The 22,733-nt window shown below is 41.6% G+C and overlaps 1 protein-coding gene across 1 annotated transcript in view; it reads right to left on the bottom strand.

The window, feature by feature from the left end:
• WNT11 (Wnt family member 11) overlaps positions 1 to 20,114 on the bottom strand; it is a 37,746-nt gene extending 17,632 nt beyond the window's left edge. Inside the window, exons 1-4 of the mRNA XM_070751620.1 lie at positions 20,035 to 20,114; positions 7,294 to 7,529; positions 3,938 to 4,215; positions 1,246 to 1,538 (exon numbers count right to left, since the gene is read on the bottom strand). Coding sequence (XP_070607721.1) covers positions 1,246 to 1,538; positions 3,938 to 4,215; positions 7,294 to 7,529; positions 20,035 to 20,114 — 887 coding nt within the window. The remainder of the gene's footprint in view (positions 1 to 1,245; positions 1,539 to 3,937; positions 4,216 to 7,293; positions 7,530 to 20,034) is intronic.
• Between the last annotated feature and the right edge of the window lie 2,619 nt (positions 20,115 to 22,733).

The following is a 22,733-nucleotide window of genomic DNA, read 5'->3' as shown; positions in this document are numbered from 1 at the left end:
CCAGTTCTTCATTTCTCATTTGCAAACTAAATTCTATCAACTAAATCAGTTTACATTACATGAATCTAAAAATAAATAAATAAAATATACATTAATGCAAAAGTCCAGGTCATTATTCTGATTGCAACTGAGATCCTTTTTTTATCCTATGTGTGATGTACTCAAAATTTATTTTCCATAGAAACATAGAAGATTGACGGCAGAAAAAAGACCTCCCGGCCCATCTAGTCTGTCCTTGTATTATTTCCTGTATTATATCATAGGATGGATCTATGTTTATCCCAGGGATATTCAAATTCAGTTACTGTGGATTTACCAACCACGTCTGCTGGAAGTTTGTTTGTTCCAAGCATCTACTACTCTTTCAGTCAAATAATATTCTCTCACGTTGCTTCTGATCTTTACCCCAACTAACCTCAGATTGTGTCCCCTTGTTCTTGTGTTCACTTTCCTATTAAAAACACTTCCCTCCTGAATCTTATTTAACCCTTTAACCTATTTAAATGTTTCATCATGTCCCCCCTTTCCCTTCTGTCCTCCAGACTCTACAGATTGAGTTCATGAAGTCTTTCCTGATACGTTTTATGCTTAAGACTTTCCACCATTCTTGTAGCCCGTCTTTGGACCCCTTCAATTTTATCCATCTCTTTTTGTAGGTGAGGTCTCCAGAACTGAACACAGTCTTTGAAATGGGGTCACACCAGTGCTCTACACAGTGGGATCACAATCTCCCTCTTCCTGCTTGTTATAACTCTAGCTATGCAGCCAAGCATTCTACATTTAAATATGTTAAAGGGTTAAATAAGGTCCAGGAGGGAAGTGTTTTTAATAGGAAAGGGAACACAAGAACAAGGGGACACAATCTGAAGTTAGTTGGGGGAAAGATCAAAAGCAACATGAGAAAATATTATTTTACTGAAAGAGTAGTAGATCCTTGGAACAAACTTCCAGCAGACGTGGTAGGTAAATCCACAGTAACTGAATTTAAACATGCCTGGGATAAACATAGATCCATCCTATGATATAATACAGGAAATAGTATAAGGGCAGACTGGATGGACCATGAGGTCTTTTTCTGCCGTCAGACTTCTATGTTTCTATTATCATTATCATTATCATTATCATTATCATTATCATCATCATCATCATCATCATCATTATCATTATCATTATCATCAGCCGCCTCCCAAAAGGGCCCCAAAATTCATAAGAGCCGTCCCTGCCCAACACCTGGACATGCCTTACCTGTCCTGCGTCCCATAGGAGCCCACTTTCTCGTTCTTCATGCAGAAATCAGGAGAACTTTGCAGGTAAACCAGCTCAGATTCCTTCACTGGACGGATGTCAAGTTCCTTGGGCACCAGGTGCTTGCGAGTGCCCATGGGCCGGTGGACCACCTTGGTGGCCGAAAGGTATCTGTTTTTTAAATCCAGGGCAATGTCCTTCAGGTCTTGAAGCCCCTTCCAACATGTCTTGATGGAACAGGAACCGGAGACTCCGTGGCACTTGCATTTCATCTCCAACGAGGCCTTCAGGGACTGTTGGAGAGAAAACAGCAACAGAAGAGCGTTGAAGGATCCATCCCACCTCTTTCTGCCAACATCCAACACTGTTATTGACATGCAGTAATGGGCAGCCAAATTTTTTACTGCCACACTGTGGGTGTGGCTTATTTTGTGGGTGTGGCTTGATGGTCATGTGACTGGGTAGGAGTGGCTTGCCAGCCATGTGACCAGATGGGAGTGGCTTGAACAATCATCATCGTTCAAGTGAACTGTTAAGTCCTCCACTTACAACCTCACCAGTGTCGCTCGGTGGGGTGACAATTTGCTTTGCGTTTCCCGCGCTCTCCTTCCTGGGTCGCCCCCCCATCTCAGGCTGGGTAGTTAGGCGAACGGGGGCTGCCAGAAGCATAAATGCTGCGAGCGCCGCTTCCACCCACGCCTTCTGCTAGCACCTCAGGTGGGAGGTGGCCACGTGAGGCTGGAGGGGAGCCGGGCAGGAGAGAGAGAAACTCGTCCGAGGCCAGGAAGGAGGAAAGAGGAAGAAAGCAAGGAGCACAGATACAGCAGCAGCAGTAGGAGGAAAAAGGAGAGCCGAGCTAAAACCGGTAATCCAGGAAGTTACTGCCACCGGTCAGCTGGAGCTGTACATGCACCTTCATTTCTGCCGGTGGAACTATGTTCCACCCCGTCCTGCCTGCTGCCCACACCTGTACATGCCTGCCCAGGAACCCTGAATGATGCATAACTTTTTGTCTTCAGGGTAAATAGAATCCTATGAGCTGGAAGGGACTTTGGAGGTCTTCAGAAACAACGTGAGAAAATATTATTTGACTGAAAGGGTAGTAGATGCTTGGAACAAACTTCCAGCAGACGTGGTTGGTAAATCCGCAGTCACTGAATTTAAACATGCCTGGGATAAACATGGATCCATCCTAAGATAAAATAGAGGAAATAGTATAAGGGCAGACTAGATGAACCATGAGGTCTTTTCCTGCCGTCAATCTTCTAGGTTTCTAGTTGAACCCCTTTCTCAAGGCACAGACCAGTGATGGTGAACCTTTTTGGCACTGAGCAGTGAAGGGCGCATTTTTTTTTTACTACCGCACTGCAGGCGTGGCTTATTTTGTGAGTGTGGCTTGCCAGCCATGTGACGAGGTAGGAGTGGCTTGACGATCATACGACGGGGGTGGTGGCTTAAAGGTCATGTGACTGACTTAAAGGTGGCCAACTTGACATCACTCATATCAAGGTTTTGGGTTAGGGTTAGGGCGCCTGGCCTCTCATTGTCTCAAAGAGATACAATTTCTCTTACTATTACTGAACATCCAAAATATATTCTTGAAGTCTATGTATATATGCCATATGTATACACACGTATTACACACAGGCACACAAAAATATACATTATCTACTATTGAATTTGAAATAGTTAATACAAATTTAATGTAAAAGAGATAAAGAAATGAGAAGTATGATTGAGAGAACCCAGTTGACGAAAAAGAGAAAAGGAGGCAGCATTAGATAAATATGTAACACATACCTGAAATTAAACTAAAATTGGTTTGAAATGGAATTTTAAGATTGAAGATATGATTATTAGAATTGGGGAAAAAAATTGCTTAGTCTGTCGCTGTTTCAATTAAAATTAGTTATAGTTTCTTTTCTACTAGGCAAGACCGAATAATTTGTGATTTGAAATGTGATTTTGGATACTTTACTATTTTTTTATATGAGAGATTTCACAAACATTATGTTATTCATTGAAGGTATATGTGTTGTTATGTACATGATCGAAACATTTAAATATGTTAAAGGGTTAAATAAGGTTCAGGAGGGAAGTGTTTTTAATAGGAAAGTGAACACAAGAACAAGGGGACACAATCTGAGGTGAGTTGGGGGAAAGATCAAAAGCAACATGAGAAAATATTATTTCACTGAAAGAGTAGTAGATCCTTGGAACAAACTTCCAGCAGACGTGGTTGGTAAATCCACAGTAGTTGAATTTAAACATGCCTGGGATAAACATATATCCATTGTAAGATAAAATACAGGAAATAGTATAAGGGCAGACTAGATGGACCGTGAGGTCTTTTTCTGCCATCAGTCTTCTATGTTTCTATGTTTCTATGTATATATGCTTTTATGGTGGAGAAAAAAAATTAGAAAAATTTACATGGACAAAATGAGTCCTCCCACTTACAACCGGAATAACATCCCCCTCCCCCCCACATCCAGGATCACCTGATCAAAATTCAAATACTGTACTTGGCACCTGGCATGTACTTAATGACAGTTGCGGCATCATAGCAATTGCAAACCAGCTGGTTTTCTAAGCCGGCCCCTTAATCACTACACAAAATCACTATTCATGTGTCCAACCCTCCCGATTTTGATGATTCGCACAATGACAACAACCCTCTTGGATCGGTTACCTGTCTCCCTACTTCACTGTTGTGTAGATGCATCAGTTTATTGGCTTGTGATCCTGATTTTTTCATCTTCATGGGAGCATCTGAAAATTTGGACCCCATGACAAGACCATAGTTGAGGTTGTCAGCACATCCTCCCCAGCGATACCCAGGTCCAGGTGTCTCACCTGGGATGGGACCACAGGAGCAGCCAGGGAGGTCTCCGGTGGTGCAGGCTCGGGCGATGGTGTGGCTGATAGCTGCGGCGGAGAGAGCGTACACAAAGGCCGACTCCCTGGTACCTGGAAAAGAGACCGACAAGGTCACACATTGTTCTGTAGACCAGAGGTCCCCCATCCCTCCAGAGATTCGTACCGCCTGTCACCTCCCCGCCTTCCGTAAGGCTTTAAAGACCCACCTCTGCCAACAGGGTTGGGGGCCACTAAATTTAATCATCTAGCTCCAGCCGATGAATGAAATTACAGGGATACCTCGTTTTACAAACGCCTCGTCATACAAACTTTTCAAGATACAAACCCGGGCTTTAAGATTTTTTTGCCTCTTCTTACAAACTATTTTCACCTTACAAACCCGCTGCCACCGCTGGGATGCCCCCGACTCCGGACTTCCATTGCCAGCGAAGCACCCGTTTTTGCACTGCTGGGATTCCCCTAAGGCTCCCCTCCATGGGAAACCCCACCTCCGGACTTCCGTGTTTTTGTGATGCTGCAGGGGAATCTCTGGCGACGGAAGTCTGGAGGTGGGGTTTCCCAGCGAGGGGAGCCTCAGTGAATTTGCAGCATCGCAAAAACACAGAGGTCCGGAAGTGGGGTTTCGAGGACTTCGGTGTTTTTGCAATGCTGCGATTTCACTGATGCTCCCTTCGCTGGGAAACCCTACCTCCGGACCTCCGTTGCCAGCAAAGCGCTCATTTTTGCGATGCTGGGTTTCCCCTGCTGGGATTCCCCTGCAGAATTGCAAAAACACAGAGGTCCGGATGTGGGGTTTCCCATGGAGGGGAGCCTCAGGAGAATCCCAGCAGCACAAAAATGGGTGCTTCGGCTGGCAAAAGGGGTGAATTTTGGGCTTGCATGCATTAATCGCTTTTCCATTGAATCCTATGGGAAACATTGTTTCATCTTACAAACTTTTCACCTTAAGAATCTCGTCCCGGAATCAATTAAGTTTGTAAGACAAGGTATCACTGTATATGCATGATTGGATAAGTGGCTTTGGGCTCTTAGCACATAAGCGCTTGTAAGCAGTATCTTCATTAATGGGAAGCGAGTTTCCTCTAATCTCCACTGTCCTCACCACTCTCTATAGGGACTTTCTATCTGAGGCACTGCAGCCACCAAACCAAATAGGGATGCAGTTGTTTAAAATGCTCTCAATTGCACCTCATTCAACATAGGAAATGCAGATGTTGGTTTTCATGCTTCACTAAGGATGACGTCTGAAGAGACCAGTTCAGATTGTTAGCTATCTACTGTAGGGCATTGCCAGTTATTTCAATGATAGGCAAACCTATCTTGCTAACAAAGCATCTCATTATTCTGAATTATTTAAGTCTAAAAATTATACTCTCTATGTATCCAGGGTAAAAGTTACTTGCTTATTCAGCTCTTCTGTTGTTCTAGCTAAGAGCAAAGGTTAACTATCCATGTCTACAGTAATGCCCTCTGTAGATATGATAGGATTAAACCTACATGCCTGGTTAAAAGCAATCCACTCCTTTGATTACTTAAGGAAGTAATTATTCATGTAGGCTTTCATTGACCTAAGGTAATTGAAATCCTTCTGCTTGTCTAAGGCAAAAACTAATTAGATACTCTTCTGTTTATTTAGTCACCCTGCTCTGACAGGATTATGTCTGCTTGCTATATGTTACAAATTAATCATTCCCATTGTAACTAGGTTAAATGAAGAATTAATACTTTATATTTGTATACACAAGAACTGGTTATAAATAATAAAGTGTAAGTCCAGAGAAGGAGGAAGCTTCAAACCAATCTGGATATAGCTTTGCTTCTAGAAATCATATCTCTGGTGGTCAGTGATTTCTACAATCTACACCCATCAGATACTTCATACTGTTGACCACCTCTGCAGCTGCGTCCTTGACGCTGAGTGGAACTTGACCATGCCGGCTCTTTCTAAACAAGCTGGCTGGGAGGGTCACAAATGCCAATGGTTCGGGAGGGAAGTGTTTTTAATAGGAAAGTGAACACAAGAACAAGGGGGCACAATCTGAGGTTAGTTGGGGGAAAGATCAGAAGCAACAGGAGAAAATATTATTTTACTGAAAGAATAGTAGATGCTTGGAACAAACTTCCAGCAGACATGGTTGGTCAATCCACAGTAACTGAATTTAAACATGCCTGGGATAAACATAGATCCATCCTAAGATAAAATACAGGAAATAGTATAAGTGTACACTAGATGGACCGTGAGGTCTTTTTCTGCCGTCAATCTTCTATGTTTCTATGTTTCGGGGTGCTGCAACAATCATAAATACAGGTTGTCCTCCAACTTACGACCAACAACTGAGCTCACAATTTCCATCACTAAGCGAGATGTTCTTGAGTTTTGCTTCATTTTACAAGCTTTCTTTGCTATAGTTGTTAGGTGAATCACTGCAGTTATTAAGTTACTAACATGGTAGCTAAGTGAAGCTGGATTTGTTTGTCAGCAGGTCGCAAAGGGGGATCGATCACATGACCCCGGACATTGTAACTGAGCCAGTTGCCAAGTACCTGAATCCTGATTACGTGACCTTGGGGATGTTGCAATGGTTTTAAGTAGGCAAGGGTTGCTGCTCCAGCTGTTCCCAGGGCCTACATGTCTACAATAATGTGGAATGCCCTCTGTAGATATGATAGGATTAAACCTACATGCCTGGTTAAAGGCAACCCACTCCTTTGGTTAAGTTACAGCGTTTCTCAATTATTGATGGGTGTGTGAGATTTTTTTTGTGATTTCTTTTGCATTTGCGCATGCGTGAAAGCAAAAAATTGCTGAAATATCACTCTTGCGCATGTCCCCTTGCGAGATTTTGGTTCCTGCGCATGCGCAGAAGCAAAACCTCACTGGTATGTGGGCAGGCACGCGCCGGATACTCAAACTGTGTGCAGCTATTGTTTTACTACAGGTGCACAGTGTCACCCATACTGGGTAGGAACCTGCTACTGGTTGTAAGGGTGAAAAATAGTTTTATGTCACTTTTTCCCCCTGCAGTGCAGTTTTAGCTTTGAATGGTCACTAAACAAATGGTCATAAATTGAGGACTTCCTGTAAAGAGCCAGTGGGTGAGCAGTAGCTAATGAAGGAAGTCTGGAAAATTTTAGGAAGACATTTCCCTCCTCCCTTTCTTCCTTTACCTCTTTCCAAATCCAGCAGGTAATTTGGAGCTCGCTCAATGGACGAGCAATTCCACCGCATGTCCGAAAAGGCTTTCCGGCATGTCTTGATGACCTCGCGAGCCGCCTGGATAATCGTCTGCATCAGCTCCAGGTTGCTGCGACATAGCTGCACTTGAGAAACGACCAGCCCTTCCAGCTGCTTGCAGTGCTGGCTCTGGTTCAAGGCCAAAGCCGAAGGAGTCTTGAACAAAGCTCTGGGAGGAAAAAAGAAAGAAAGGAGGCCACTCGGTGAGTCAGCTGCAAGGAAACAGCCTCAAGAGGATTGGAAAGGAAAACTCTGCGAGGAGATAGTTGAGGAAGAGAGCTGCAACTGGAGGAGACCTCTCAAAATAGTAGAGTAACATGGCACTTTGAAGAAAGGTGTAAGATTTTGTCAATGTAACCTTATTCTGTAGCTAAAGCTAGCAGTACGGAACGTGATTCTTTTCGTGGACTACCTCGCAAGGCTTGTGTCAATCCCACTGTTCTGTCGGGCTCTCTGGTAGAATCCTCCCAAAAATTCACAGATACAAATTTCAGACACACACACGTTTGAAAATTCAAAACAATGTTCTTTATAAGGAAAATTCACTTAACCTAAGCCCTCTTTTGGTATAGCCAAGAGCACTGGTCTCCAAACAAACTGGTAATTTGTACAAGTCCCTTATCAGTTCTATGATACTTAGCTTGCAGCTGTGAGGTAATTCACAGTCCTTCTTCTTCCACAAAGTGAAACACACTTTGCTCTGGTTTAGTTTTAAAGCGGGGGAAAATCAGCACACAAAGGTCGAAGTCAGTAAAGCAGTCACAAAACACAACCATCAGATAATCCTCCACAATGGCCAAACCCACAGGCTGCTCTTTATAGCAGCCTCACTAATGACCACAGTCCCACCCAACCACAGGTGGCCTCATTTTCTTTGATAATAATCTCTCAGTTGTTGCTGCCTATGCATCGCTCTCCGCATGCGTGGCTGTGTCATTAACTCTTGTTCCGAATCCAAGGAGGAGCTAGATAATTGATCTCCTTCTGAGCTGTCTGCCTCACTCTCCTCCTCCCTGTCACTCATGTCTTCTTGGTCAGAGGAGCCTTCATCAGCAGATTCCACCGGGGGCAAAGCAGACCTGTGGCATGTGGATGTCTCCCCCACATCCACAGTCCTTGGGTCAGGAGCTGGGCCAGAGCTAACCACAAGGGTCAAAGTCCATTTCTCCCCATCTCTTTTACAGCCCAAGAAACTGGGCTGTTTGCCATACTCATAAAAGCCAAATGGGTGACTGTGAGTTCTTGTCCTGCCTTAGCTATGAAAGCCAGCTGAGTGATTTTGGGCTAATCACCAGGAAACTGTGAGTTCTAATTCTGCCTTAGGCATGAAAGCCACTTGGGTGACTTTGGGCCAATTTCTTCTCTCAGCTCAGGGTTGTTATTGTTGTAGCAAAAATAGGAGGAGCATATTGATTATATTATTTATAAAAAATAACAAAAGAAAGATGAAATCCTAATCTAATAATCTAACTTCAGGCCAATGAGTCTAATCGATATTTTGTCTTTGAATACGATTGTCAGTTATTTGGCAAACTTCTGTTCCATCTCCTAAATTCCTCTGTAGACGTAGAATATCACGCTAGAGAAAATAGATTAGGATTAGGATTAGGAATAGGAATAGAATAGAATATGGGATGGAATAGGATAGGATAGGATAGGATGGAACAGAACACAACAGGATATGGAATGGAATGGAATGGAATGAAATAGAATAGAATAGAATAGAATATAGGATAGAATATAGAATAGAATAGAATAGAATATAGAATAGAATAGAATAGAATAGAATAGAATTCTTTATTGGCCAAGCGTGATTGGACACACAAGGAATTTGTCTTTGGTGCAGATGCTCTCAGTGTACATAAAAGAAAAAGAGACATTTGTCAAGAATCAGGAGGGACAACACTTAATGATTGTCAATAATATTTTCTCAAAAGCAACATGAGAAAATATTATTTTACTGAAAGAGTAGTAGATCCTTGGAACAAACTTCCAGCAGACGTGGTAGATAAATCCACAGTAACTGAATTGAAACATGCCTGGGATGAACATATATCCATCCTAAAATAAAATACAGAAAATAGGGCAGACTAGATGGACCATGAGGTCTTTTTCTGCCGTCAGACTTTTTCTATGTTTCTATGTCATAGGATTCAAATAAGCAATCAGGAAATATATATCGTAAGGATACAAGTTACAGTCATACAGTCATAAGTGGGAGGAGATAGGTGATAGGAATGATGAGAAGACTAATAGTAAAAGTAATGCAGCCTTAGTAAATGGTTTGACAGTGGTGAGGGAATTATTTGGAGAGGGAGAGAGAGAGAGAGAAAGAGAGAGGAGATATTTAACTAATAAGATATATATTGCAGGTACCTTGTTGTTTAATAACTTTTAGCAAGTTTAGCCACCTAGTCCTAGTTTGCCTTTAAAAAAAAAAAACAAAGTCAGAAGTTGGAAGGCTTTTATGTGGAGAGAATAGTGGGGTCCTAGCAAGAAGGAAGACTGCTTGTGTTCCGGATTCCAATTCCTCAGAGAAGGAATTACAAAAAAGTTTTCCAATTTGTTAAAAAAAGCTTCCGATAGATATCTTCTCTAATCCAGGACTTTAACCGATGTTATGTAAAACCCATTTACTTCTGCTATAAAATAAACCCATTAAGGACCCTCCGTGGAAGTGAGGTCACAGATCTGATCGGAAGAGCCCCACGGCTAAGATAGAGGCTCCAAGCATGGTGGGGTTGATTTGAGGTCCTTTTACAACTGGGAGTAAACCTGAAGTTACTTTGGATGAGCCAAACGTGGAATGGATGACCTCTCAGTATAAATGCAACCGTAGGCCCCCGTCTCTGAGTGGACAGAGAAATCCGAACATTTTTCTAAGACTCTCCCAAACGGCCAGAATTGTTCTCAGTTCTTGCCAACATTTCCATTTTCTTTTCCAACTCTATTACAAAGATGACCTTCCCTTCTCTGGGGAGAACAAATGGCTGATTGGCAGGCCCCGAAGATGACTCTCCTCTGACTAGGAGAAGATTATTTTTCCACCCCTGATCCGTTTCTAACAAGATGAAATTCCTATCTGGCTATCCATCTTGATCCCTAACTAACCAAATGAAATTTAAGGAAATTTAACGATGTAAAAATATGTTGTCTCTCTGACTCTCTGTCTCTTTCTCTCATCTCTCTCCCGCTCTAGATATATATGTATAGAATATATATATTCTATCAACCTTACACGGGAAAAGTCCTGTACATGCCAAGAACTACACACTGCTCAAAAAAAATAAAGGGAACACTCAAATAACACATCCTGGATCAGAATGAATGAAATATTCTCATTGAATACTTTGTTCTGTACAAAGTTGAATGTGCAGAACAGCTTGTGAAATTGATTGTCAATCAGTGTTGCTTCCTAATTGGACATATTGATTTCACAGAAGTTTGATTTACTTGGAGTGATATTGTGTTGTTTAAGTTTTCCTTTATTTTTTTGAGCAGTGTATATATAATAATCTATCTCTATATCTCTGTCTCTCTGACTCTCTATTTCGTATCTATTTCTTTCTATCTACACATCTACACATCTACACATCTATCCATCTATCCATCTATCCATCTATCCATCTATCCATCTATCCATCTATCCATCCTATCTACCTACCGATCTATCTATCTATCTATCTATCTATCTATCTATCTATCTATCTATCTATCTATCTATCTATCTATCTATCTATCTATCTATCTATCTACTATCTATCTATCTATCTATCTACTATCTATCTATCTATCTATCTTTCTTTCTTTCTTCTCTGTCTCTCTCTATCTCTGTCTCTCTTTTTATCCATCCATCCATCCGTCCGTCCGTCCGTCCGTCTGTCTTTCTATCATCTATCAACTATCTATCTATCTGTCTGTCTGTCTGTCTGTCTGTCTGTCTGTCTGTCTGTCTGTCTCTTTCTATCTCTGGCTCTTTTTATCTATCTATCTATCTATCTATCTATCTATCTATCTATCTACCTATCTATCTATTTATCTATCTGTATCTATCATCTATCTATCTATCTATCTATCTATCTTTCTTCTCTGTCTCTCTCTATCGCTGTCTCTCTTTTTATCCATCCATCCATCCATCCGTCCGTCCGTCCGTCCGTCTGTCTGTCTTTCTATCATCTATCAACTATCTATCTTTCTATTGCTATCATCTATCTATATCTCTGTCTGTCTGTCTATCTATCCTCTTTAAAGAGGGGCCCCAAAGCTTTTGTCAAAGTGGCTAAAGAACAGGCAGGAGTTTGGGACAAGGGATGCCCCAAGAAGACAATCCAAGCAGGGAATTTGACATGCGATTGGGAAAAGAAACGCCTTGCCGTGTGAAAACAAACCAAGAATTCACTTCCTTCTCGGGTTTCACTGTTTTTCATTGAATCCGACGTGCTTTGAGGAGCTGGCGGGCGATGGATAAATGCAGCCTCAGATTGTCTTTCATGGCTGAAGATTCTTGTTTCCAAACTTTTTAACAAGAAACATCCTCTCTATAAACCAGTTTTCTCTGATCTAGAGATTTGGGAATGTGACCACATTATTCCCTTCATGTCGGTTGGCAACAATGGGAATTGTAATCCACTGGGTTCTTATCAGCGCCAGGAGAAAGAGAGACTCACATTGTGACCATTTTTCACACTTAGGGCCATGCAAACATCCCCAGGGTCACATGGATCAAAATTCAAATCTATCTCTGTATCTGTCTCTCTCTCCGTCTCTCTCTCTCTTTTTCTATCTATCTATCTATCTATCTATCTATCTATCTATCCATCCCTACCTACCTACCTACCTACCTACCTACCTACCTATCTATCTATCTATCTATTTATCTATCTATCTATCTATCTATCTATCTATCTATCTATTTGATTTCTATGCCGCCCTTCTCGAGGTGACTCAGGATGGGTACAGCATTACCTCTACTTACAAACTTAATTCGTTCTGTGACCAGATTCTTAAGTAGAAAAGTTTGTAAGAAGAAGCAATTTTTCTTATAGGAACCAGGGTAAAAGCAAATAATGTGTGCGATTGGGGAAACCAAGGGGTGGGGCTGGAGGCCCTGTTTCCTCCCAGGAGATTCCTAGAGAGGCCCCACGGAAGCTTCTCCCCGCCTTTTCCATCCGTTTCCTCCCACGAGATTCCTAGAGAGGCCCCATGGAGGCTTCTCCCCGCCTTTTCCAGCCCTGTTTCCTCCAAGGAGATTCCTAGAGAGGCCCCATGGAGGCTTCTCCCCGCCTTTTCCAGCCCTGTTTCCTCCCAGGAGATTCCTAGAGAGGCCCCATGGAGGCTTCTCCCCGCCTTTTCCAGCCCTGTTTCCTCCCAGGAGATTCCTAGAGAGGCCCCACGGAGGCTTCTCCCTGCCTTTTCTGGCCCTGTTTCCTCCCAGGAGATTCCTAGAGATTCCTATATATGAACATATTTTTTTGCTGATAATAAAAATGAAAGGAGCCTAGTATAGATCTGTGTGTGTGTGTGTATGTGTATATATACACACACACACGTTTGTGTGCTGTCTTTAAAAGAAAAAGAAGTTATTACTGTTCTTCACTCTTTCCGCTGGTAATATAAACAAGTGTCAAATTAAATTTCAACAATAGCGACAGGGTTTTCAAATAATATTAGGCAGGCTGTCAAGTAAGGATAGCGTTCGTGGCAAAGGACGGATCTCGTAAGGGCTTAATTGCTTTGGGCGAGCAGAATAAATTCACTTAGCCTCAGAAAGACGCCACGGCAGAGAAAGCTTTGGAAATAGTTTTTCTTTCAGTCTGGGAAAGTAAAAATGAGGTCTGTGCAATTGGAGACGGACCCCATTGAGAACTGCAGGAAGGACTTTGCAATCCGGAGAACCAAGCGGTAAAAGGCCTTTCAGAATGATTTTTTTCAAAACTACTCGCCGGGAATCCTCAAATGACAGCCACAGTTGTGTCCACAAATTTCTGTTGCTTTGCCGATAAAATGAGCGGCGCCTTCGTTTATCACCTTTTTGCCACAGTTTTGTTAGAATCCTGGGCCTAGAAAGCTTAGAACTATGACACCTCAAACATGACCTAAGGATAGCGAGTCCGCGGAGAGGGGCGGCATACAAATCTAAATAATAAATAAATAAATAAATAGCCCACAAGAACACCTGCTACAACGTCCTCCCTGTCAACGACTACTTCAGCTACACAACAACCCATGAGCTCACAACAGATTTAAGCTTGATGTTAACCGCTCCAAACTTGATTGCAAAAAAATATGACTTTAGTAATCGAGTTGTCGAAGCATGGAACTCTTTACCAGTCTCTGTGGTGTCATCCCCTAACCCCCAAAATTTTATCCTTAGTCTATCCATGGTCAACAAATCCAATAAATAAATAAATAAATAAACCTCTCCAGATTCCTAAGAGGTTAGTAAGGGGCGTGTATATGTATATGTATATGTATACGTATACGTATACGTATATCTATATGTACATACACACGCCCTAGCACAAAAGCACCAGCCTGAAGATGACGAGTGGGACCTCGTCGAAACGTCGCCAGAAATCTCTGAATCCTACACGGGAAGAAACCCGAATATGCCAAGATCTTCATATATATATGAAGGTCTTGGCATATTTGGGTTTATATATATATATTGAATGTATTTGAATATATTTAAACTATTTAAACTATATTTAAACTATATTTAAACTTTGAATATATATAAACTACATTTACAGCAGCACGAAGCTTACAACTTCAGCCTGATGATGGTGAATGTGATTTCACCGAAACGTCGCATAGACATTCAAAATATTACACGGGGTAAAACCCAAACTCAGAACAATCTACATACATATACCCGTGAAAATCTACAAAAACAAATTATGTATGTATGTATGTATGTATGTATGTATGTATGTATGTATGTATGTATGTATGTATTGCAAGAAAATAGGAGGCAGAACACAGGCCTTTGACAAACAAGGTTTGTTCTCTAGAGCAGAATGAAGAGAAGCCAGTTGGAGGCCTTTGCGGACTCCTTAGAGGAACGAAGCGAGAAGACAATTCGACTTTGAAGCATGAGCCAACTCTGCAGGCTTGCAAACGCCAGGGCTCCGGATAGAGCAATGTGACCTAGAAACTTGGGGTTAAACAAATCCGATGAAAAATATGAAGTGCTGTTGACCGACCGGCGCTGAGCCAACAGCCGGCGTTGCTTGATGGGACTTCAAACGGTTCTCCTTGAAGTTTGGGCCAGTGGATGATGGTTAGGTTAGGTTTATTGGATTTATATGCCGCCCCTCTCCGCAAACTCGGGCTGTGCATGGAGAGAAAGCAGCACATCCGTGAAAATTTGCTCAGGTTTTATGTTTTGTTGGCGGATTTCCAGCGGCCCACTCTTTCTCCAGTAGGTTGTCTGTTTCTTTTTCAGCGTACAGAATAATAGAGCTGGAAGGGACCTTGGAGGTCTTCTAGTCCAACCCCCTGCCTAGGCAGGAAACCCTACACCTACTTCAAACAAATGGTTATCCAACATCTTCTTAACAACTTCCGGTGTTGGAGCATTCACAACTTCTGGAGGCAAATTGTTCCACGGATTAAGTGTTCTAACTGTCAAGAAAGTTCTAAGTTGCTTCTTTCCTTGTTTAGTTTCCATCCATTGATTCTTGTTCTACCCTCAAGTGCTTTGGAGAATAGTTCGACTCTCTCTTCTTTGTGGCAACTCCTGAGATATTGGAACGTTGCTATCATGTCTTCCCTGGTCCTTCTTTTCATTAAACTAGTAGACATACCCAGTTCCTGCAGCCGGTCTCCATATATCTCGACTTACAACTGAGGCCGAGCCCAAAATTTTCAGCGAGACAGTCAGTAAGTGAGGTTTTTTGGATATAATGGACATTTAGAGGATTTAAGGCCAGGGGATCCATTCAAGTATAGTACTGTACTTCCATCAATGCGTGGGGTGCTGCTTGTTGTTGCAAAGAGCGCCCTCTACTGGTCTGTTTGGAAACTCCTTCTCAATTCCTTCCTTGGGGTTAATAATAATATTTATTTATTATTTATTAATTGGATTTGTATGCCGCCCCTCTCTGTGGACTCTATGGAATAACAACAACAACAACAGAGGTCTTCTAGTCTGCCCCGGGTCTTCAGAGAGGGGCGGCATACTAGTCTACTAAATAATAATAATAATAATAATAAATAATAATATCCCCCTGCTTAGGCAGGAAACCCTATGCCAGGTTCTCTCCTCCAGGCTTACAGAAGTCCTGAAAACTATGGAGGGTGGGAGCCTGAGCCGAAATCGAATGAAATTCAGTGGGGTTGAAGAGCAGCAAGCACAGAGGTGGAAAATTTAGATATACAGTACTGTACGCCTGTAAGGTTTTTCATGTATTTCTGTATTTATTCCATGCATTACAATCTATTCATTGCTATACTGGACTATTCTTATTATTTTCTTTCTTCTGATCATTCTTTCTTTCCCTCCTTCCCTCCTTCCCTTTCTTTCTTTTTCTTTCTTTCTTTCTTTATTCTTTCTTTCCCCCCCCTCTCTCTCTGTCTTTCCTTCTTTCTTTCATTCCTTCCTTCCTTCCTTCTTTCTTTCTTTCTTTCTTTCTTCTTTCTTCCCCCCCTCTCTCTGTCTTTCTTTCTTTCTTTCTTTCTTCTTTCTTTCCCCCTCTCTTTCTCTCTCTCTGTCTTTCTTTCTTTCCTTCCTTCCTTCTTCCTTTCTTTCTGTCTGCCTGTCTTTCTGTGTTTCTTCTTTCTTTCTTTCTTTCTTCTTTCTTTCTTTCCTTCCTTCCCTCCCTCTGTCCCTTCCTTTCTTTCTCTCCCTCTTCCTTCCTTCCTTCCTTCCTTTCTGTCTTTCTTCTTCCTTCCTTCCATTCTGTCTTTCTTCTTCCTTCCTTCATTTCCTTCCTTCCTTCCTTCCTTCCTTCTTTCTTTCTTTCTTTCTTTCTCCTAGTCCTCTACATGGAATTTTTCTTCAAAACTAGAAGTAAGTGCCAGTTTCCATCAAAAATATAAATCGCAGTGAAATTAATTGCAGAACGCTGCAAAGTCCTCCTAAATGCAGGTTGATTGTTTAGTGCCCAAAACACAGTCATGTGACCAAGGGGGAGACTTGTGGCTCTTGAAACTTTGGAACTTAATTATAAGTACCTTATTGGGTGTGTGGAGTCCGTTGTATTTTTGAAGCCTCACAAATTCGAGGACTAGCTGTAACTGAGCCAACATGGGAACAGTAAAAGGATAGATTGCTAACCTGCACGGAATATTTCCTGAACATGTTTGCAGCTAACCTCCCCCAAAAGAGAAAAGATTTTTCGTAATATGATAAATTACAGCAAAGCACGCGGGGGAGAAATCTGATACACCTGTAATCACACACAGGAATTGAGATGAACAAGCCTGCCAGATCTAATTTTGCTCAGTTTTTTTCCCTAGCCTTAAATTTAAATCTTTGTGTTTTCTTTTCTTTTTTCTCTCTTTCCCTTTCTTTTGTTCTTTCTCCCTTTCTTTTTCCCTCCCTCCCTTTCTTCTTTCTCTCTCCCTTTTCTTCCTTCATTCCTTCCTTCGCTCCCTCCCAATTTTTTTTCTTTTCTTTTTCTTTTTTTTTCTTTCTTTCTTTCCTTTCTTTTCCTCTTCTTTCCTTTCTTCCTTCTCTGTCTCTCTCTTTCCTCCCTCCCTCTTTCCTTTCCTTTCCTCTCTTTCTTCACCTCTCCTCTCTATTCCTTTCCTTTCCTTTTCCCTTTTTCCTTTCCGCTCTCTCTGTCCCTCTCAAAAATGAAATCAGTTTTTTACCCTGAATTGCATTGTTTTCCCAAAGCAAGTGCTTCCTGACTTTAACTTTTAACTTTACACAAATATTCATTTTATATGTTTTCCACTTAGTGCATTTTCTCCACCGACCCCTCATTCTGGTTGGTTTCCCATTACAAAATAGAGAAAATATTTCTGCCTGTCGGCGACTACTTCAGCTTCAACCACAACAACACAAGAGCACACAATAGATTCAAACTTAATATTAACCGCTCCAAACTTAACTGTAAAAAATACGACTTCAGTAACCGAGTTGTTGAAGCGTGGAACTCATTACCGGACTCTATAGTGTCATCCCCAAACCCCCAACACTTTACCCTTAGATTATCTACAATTGACCTATCCAGATTCTTAAGCGGTCAGTAAGGGGCGAGTACAAGTGCACTAGAGTGCCTTCCGTCCCCTGTCCTATTGCTCTCCTATATCTCCTATACCTTTCTTCTATTCCTATATCTCTTCTTCTATTCTTTCATTGATATGTTCTATTACTATATCTTCTTTTCTATTCTTTCTTAGATATATTTTACTATGAGTATCTGCTCTATAACCTTCATCATGTATTTTACTATGTGTATATATATATATATATATCAAGCAGAGCTGAAGGGATTGGATACTGTAGCCTAGAGGGTAAATATCTGCCTTACAAGGCAAAGGTTGCAGGTTCAAGTCCCAGTGGGTATGGCTAGCTGATGAGGCCAAAATAAGGCCAAAATAGATCTATCCTAGTCTCCCTTAATTTTCAAGTTCAGCAAAAAAAAAACACATGTGACATATATATATATATATATATATATATATATATATATATATATTCGTAAATTTTCACGGGTATATGTATGTAGATTGTTCTGAGTTCGGGTTTTGCCCTGTGTAATGTTTTGCATGTCTATGCGACGTTTCGGCGAAATCACATTCACCATCTTCAGGCTGTAGTTCCAATCTTTGTGTTGTTTTAAATGGAATGTTTGCAACTGACATTTCTTCCTAGTATGTAGTGTGGGGGTGGAGATTTGCTTTGAATGTAGCAAATAGATTGGGTGACCACGTTTCAGTGATCTGATTGGTTGGTGTAATCATAGTTATTAGAAGGAATGATATGGAGATTTTTTGGTGTTTTGTTTAAGGCTGATTTCCAAATATAAAATTCTAAAATCATAATTATTAGAAGGATTGACATGCTGATTATTATGAAGTGTTTATTTTGTTTAAGGCTGGTTTCCAAATCTCTGGCAGGCGGGAGGTATCATCTCTTTTATTTAGACAAAGGGGTCTTCTCTCAATTTCGATAGCTTCTAGAGAAATTCTTCTATATAAATTCTCTGTTTTGTGGAGTAATTTAGTTTTTTCAAAGTCAATTTCGTGCCCTGTTTTTTTAATGTGCTGGACAAGGGAGGAGGTCTTTTCTTGTTTTTTGACTGCATTCACATGTTCTGCTATGCGTTGGCTCACTCTTCGGTTAGTTTGTCCAATGTATGTGGCTGCACATGTTTTGCAAGGGATTTCATAGATTCCTTGGTATTCCAATTGGATTTTATCTTTGGGGCTCCTTAGGATATTAGATATTTTTTGGTTAGTGCAAAATGAGGTTTTGATGTTATGTTTGTGCAGAATTTTACCTTACATCAAAGGCACCACGGATAAAATTAGTAAAATTCTGCACAAACATAACATCAAAACCTCATTTTGCACTAACCAAAAAATATCTAATATCCTAAGGAGCCCCAAAGATAAAATCCAATTGGAATACCAAGGAATCTATGAAATCCCTTGCAAAACATGTGCAGCCACATACATTGGACAAACTAACCGAAGAGTGAGCCAACGCATAGCAGAACATGTGAATGCAGTCAAAAAACAAGAAAAGACCTCCTCCCTTGTCCAGCACATTAAAAAAACAGGGCACGAAATTGACTTTGAAAAAACTAAATTACTCCACAAAACAGAGAATTTATATAGAAGAATTTCTCTAGAAGCTATCGAAATTGAGAGAAGACCCCTTTGTCTAAATAAAAGAGATGATACCTCCCGCCTGCCAGAGATTTGGAAACCAGCCTTAAACAAAATAAACACTTCATAATAATCAGCATGTCAATCCTTCTAATAATTATGATTTTAGAATTTTATATTTGGAAATCAGCCTTAAACAAAACTCCAAAAAATCTCCATATCATTCCTTCTAATAACTATGATTACACCAACCAATCAGATCACTGAAACGTGGTCACCCAATCTATTTGCTACATTCAAAGCAAATCTCCACCCCCACACTACATACTAGGAAGAAATGTCAGTTGCAAACATTCCATTTAAAACAACACAAAGATTGGAACTACAGCCTGAAGATGGTGAATGTGATTTCGCCGAAACGTCGCATAGACATGCAAAACATTACACAGGGCAAAACCCGAACTCAGAACAATCTACATATATATATATATATATATATATATATATATATATATATATATATATATATATATATACCCACTAAAACCCTCATTGTGTTTTGTACAAAGCAAGCAAGCAAGCAAGCAAGCAAGCAAAGAATTTTTTTGCTTCTGCGCATGCGTGGAAGCAAAAAAAACCACCAAAATCTTTCTTGTGCACGTGTCCTCTTTCGAGATTTTGCAAAATCTTTTTGGGACGCGCATGCGTGCACACCGTGACAGGCGGTAAGTAGCAAACCCCGCCTGTCACTAAAGGAAGGATTGTACGTTGAGGACTAACTGTCATTGGTGATTGTCTTCCATTATAAGATCATTCCTGCGGCTCTGAATAGATCTCAGCTTGTTTTCGAAAGAGGAGATGGAGATTTTTTAAAATAAAGGACTTACAACCATTTGATTCCATTGCACGTCCCATTTTGCAAGGCGAACGCCAGGAAAAAGGAGGTGATTAAAAACTGTCGCTTCATGGTCGTCCTTGGAGGCCAATTTCTTGACGGGGAGGAAATCAACGTGGGCCGTCTCTATTGGCCTGCAGGCCGAGGCCTTCCTGGATTTATCCTGAGGTAAAATGGCGGAAATGTTTTCCTCCAGGCATCCACCTGAAATGGAAGAGAAGAACCGGAAGAGAAGGTCAGTCGGCTCAAGATAAAACTCTTTAATTTAATGTAATTTAATTTAATTTCGTTGATTTAACTTAAGTGCCGCCCAACTCCCGAAAGACTTTAAAGTTCAAAAAGACAAGAAGGTGTGAAGGAAGGCAGCCACCCCTCCCTAAGATGGTTGCCTGCTTTCAGATGATGTTGCATAGAATGAAAACTCATTCGTACTTCTTCCTGCTCCTTCCTTCCTTCCTATCTTCCTCCCTCCCTCCCTTCCTTCTTTTTCTAACTTCTTTCTTTTCTCTTCCTTCTTTCTCCCTCCTTCTCTTTTTACTTCCATTCTTTCCTTCTTTCTCTTTACTTCCATCCTTCCTGTCTTCCTACCTTCTTTCTTTCTTTCCTTCGTTCCTTTCTTCCTTTCTTCTTTCTCTCTCTCTCTCTTCCTTTCTTTCTTTTCATCCTCTCTTTGCATTTCTTTCTTTCTCTTTCTTTTGTTTTCCCTTTCTTTCTTTCTTTCCTTCTTTCCTTTCTTCCTTCCTTCAACCTTTTTCTAACTTCTTTCATTCTGGTGCCAATCTCTCTCTCTCTCTCTCTCACTCACTCCTCCCATATCCCTATCACTGTTACTATGTCAGGTGGCCTGACACCTTCCTTCTTGCTCTCTCCCTCTCTTTTTTCTGTTTTCTTCTTTCCTTCCAGTCTTTCCTTCTTTCTCTCTCTCTCTTCTTACTTTCTTTCAGTTTATTCTTCCTCTTTCTCTCTCCTTTCTCCCTCCCTCCTTCCTTTCTCTTTCTCTCTCTCTTTCTTTCTCCCTTCTTTCTCTTGTTCACCCTCTCTTTCTTTCTCTGTTTTCCTTCCTCCTTTCTTTCCTTCCTTTCCTTCCCCACTCCTCCTTTCTCCTCCTCCACCTCCTCTTCTTTCTCTTTCTCTCCTCCTCCTTCCTCCTCCTCTTCTTTCCCTTCCTCCCCACCTCCTCTTCTTTCTCCTCCTCCACCTCTTCTTCTTTCTCTTTGTCTTCCTCCTCCTCTTCTTTCCCTTCCTCCTCCACCTCTTCTTCTTTCTCTTTCTCTTCCTCCTCCTCTTCTTTCCCTTCCTCCTCCACCTCTTCTTCTTTCTCTTTCTCTTCCTCCTCCTCTTCTTTCCCTTCCTCCTCCACCTCCTCTTCTTCTTCCTCCTCCTCCCAAACATCACCCCTTCTAGCACTGATGATGTTACCTGGTTGGGTAATGAAACATCTCCGAGTAAACAATCAAGCTCAGCGAGCACCAAAGACCCCCAGAGTTCAACCCTGAGCTCCAAATATTCTCTTCTATTGGTACAAATTATAGGTGGCCAAAGGATCCAGCTTTTAAACCTGCCACTCCTGGAAAAAACAGAAATCTAACAATGGAGATCCCCCCTGCCCCCGAAGCCCCTGTCTTCTTTTTTCAGAAAGCCAATCTACGCAAGGAGAGATAAGTCCTGCCACAGCAAAGCTTTTATCCATTTTTTTATCCGTCTGTTCCAGCAGCTGATGTATCTCAATGGCTTTTATCTCGGCCTTAAATAAGTCCACTTCAAAACTTCATGCCTTAATCCTGCAGGGTTTGGATGGGCTGTTTCAGAAACCACTTGTTATCTCTCTGCTAATTTGGGCTTCTGGACAGCAGAGACTACTGTTGGGAGGAAGAAGACGAGGAGGAGGAGGAGGAGGAGGAGAGGAGGAAAAAGAAGAGGAGGAGGAGGAGGAGGAGGAGAGGAGGAAGAAGAGGAGGAAAAGAAGAAGAAGAAGAGGAGGAGGAGGGGAAGAGGAGGAGAAGGAGGAGAAGGAAGAAGAAGAAGAAGAAGAAGAAGAAGAAGAAGAAGAAGAAGAAGAAGAAGAAGAAGAAGCAGCAAAGAAACATAGAAACATAGAAACATAGAAGACTGATGGCAGAAAAAGACCTCATGGTCCATCTAGTCTGCCCTTATAGAAGGAGGAGGAGGAGGAGGAGGAGGAAGAAGAAGAGAAGAGGAGGAAGGGTAGAGGAAGAGGAGAAAAGAAAAAGAAGAGGAAGGGGAAAAGGAGAAGGAGGAGGAGGAGGAAAAAAGAAGAAGAGGAGGAGGAGGAGGAGAGGAGGAAAAAGAAGAGGAGGAGGAGGAGGAGGAGGAGAGGAGGAAGAAGAGGAGGAAAAGAAGAAGAAGAAGAGGAGGAGGAGGAGGGGAAGAGGAGGAGAAGGAGGAGAAGGAAGAAGAAGAAGAAGAAGAAGAAGAAGAAGAAGAAGAAGAAGAAGAAGAAGAAGAAGCAGCAAAGAAACATAGAAACATAGAAGACTGATGGCAGAAAAAGACCTCATGGTCCATCTAGTCTGCCCTTATAGAAGGAGGAGGAGGAGGAGGAGGAGGAGGAAGAAGAGAAGAGGAGGAAGGGTAGAGGAAGAGGAGAAAAGAAAAAGAAGAGGAAGGGGAAAAGGAGGAGGAGGAGGAGGAGGAAAAAAGAAGAAGAGGAGGAGGAGGAGGAAAAGGAGG

Source organism: Erythrolamprus reginae, chromosome 4, assembly GCF_031021105.1.
Source record: "Erythrolamprus reginae isolate rEryReg1 chromosome 4, rEryReg1.hap1, whole genome shotgun sequence".
NCBI lineage: Eukaryota > Metazoa > Chordata > Lepidosauria > Squamata > Dipsadidae > Erythrolamprus > Erythrolamprus reginae.
This window is presented reverse-complemented; position numbering and strand designations above follow the sequence as displayed.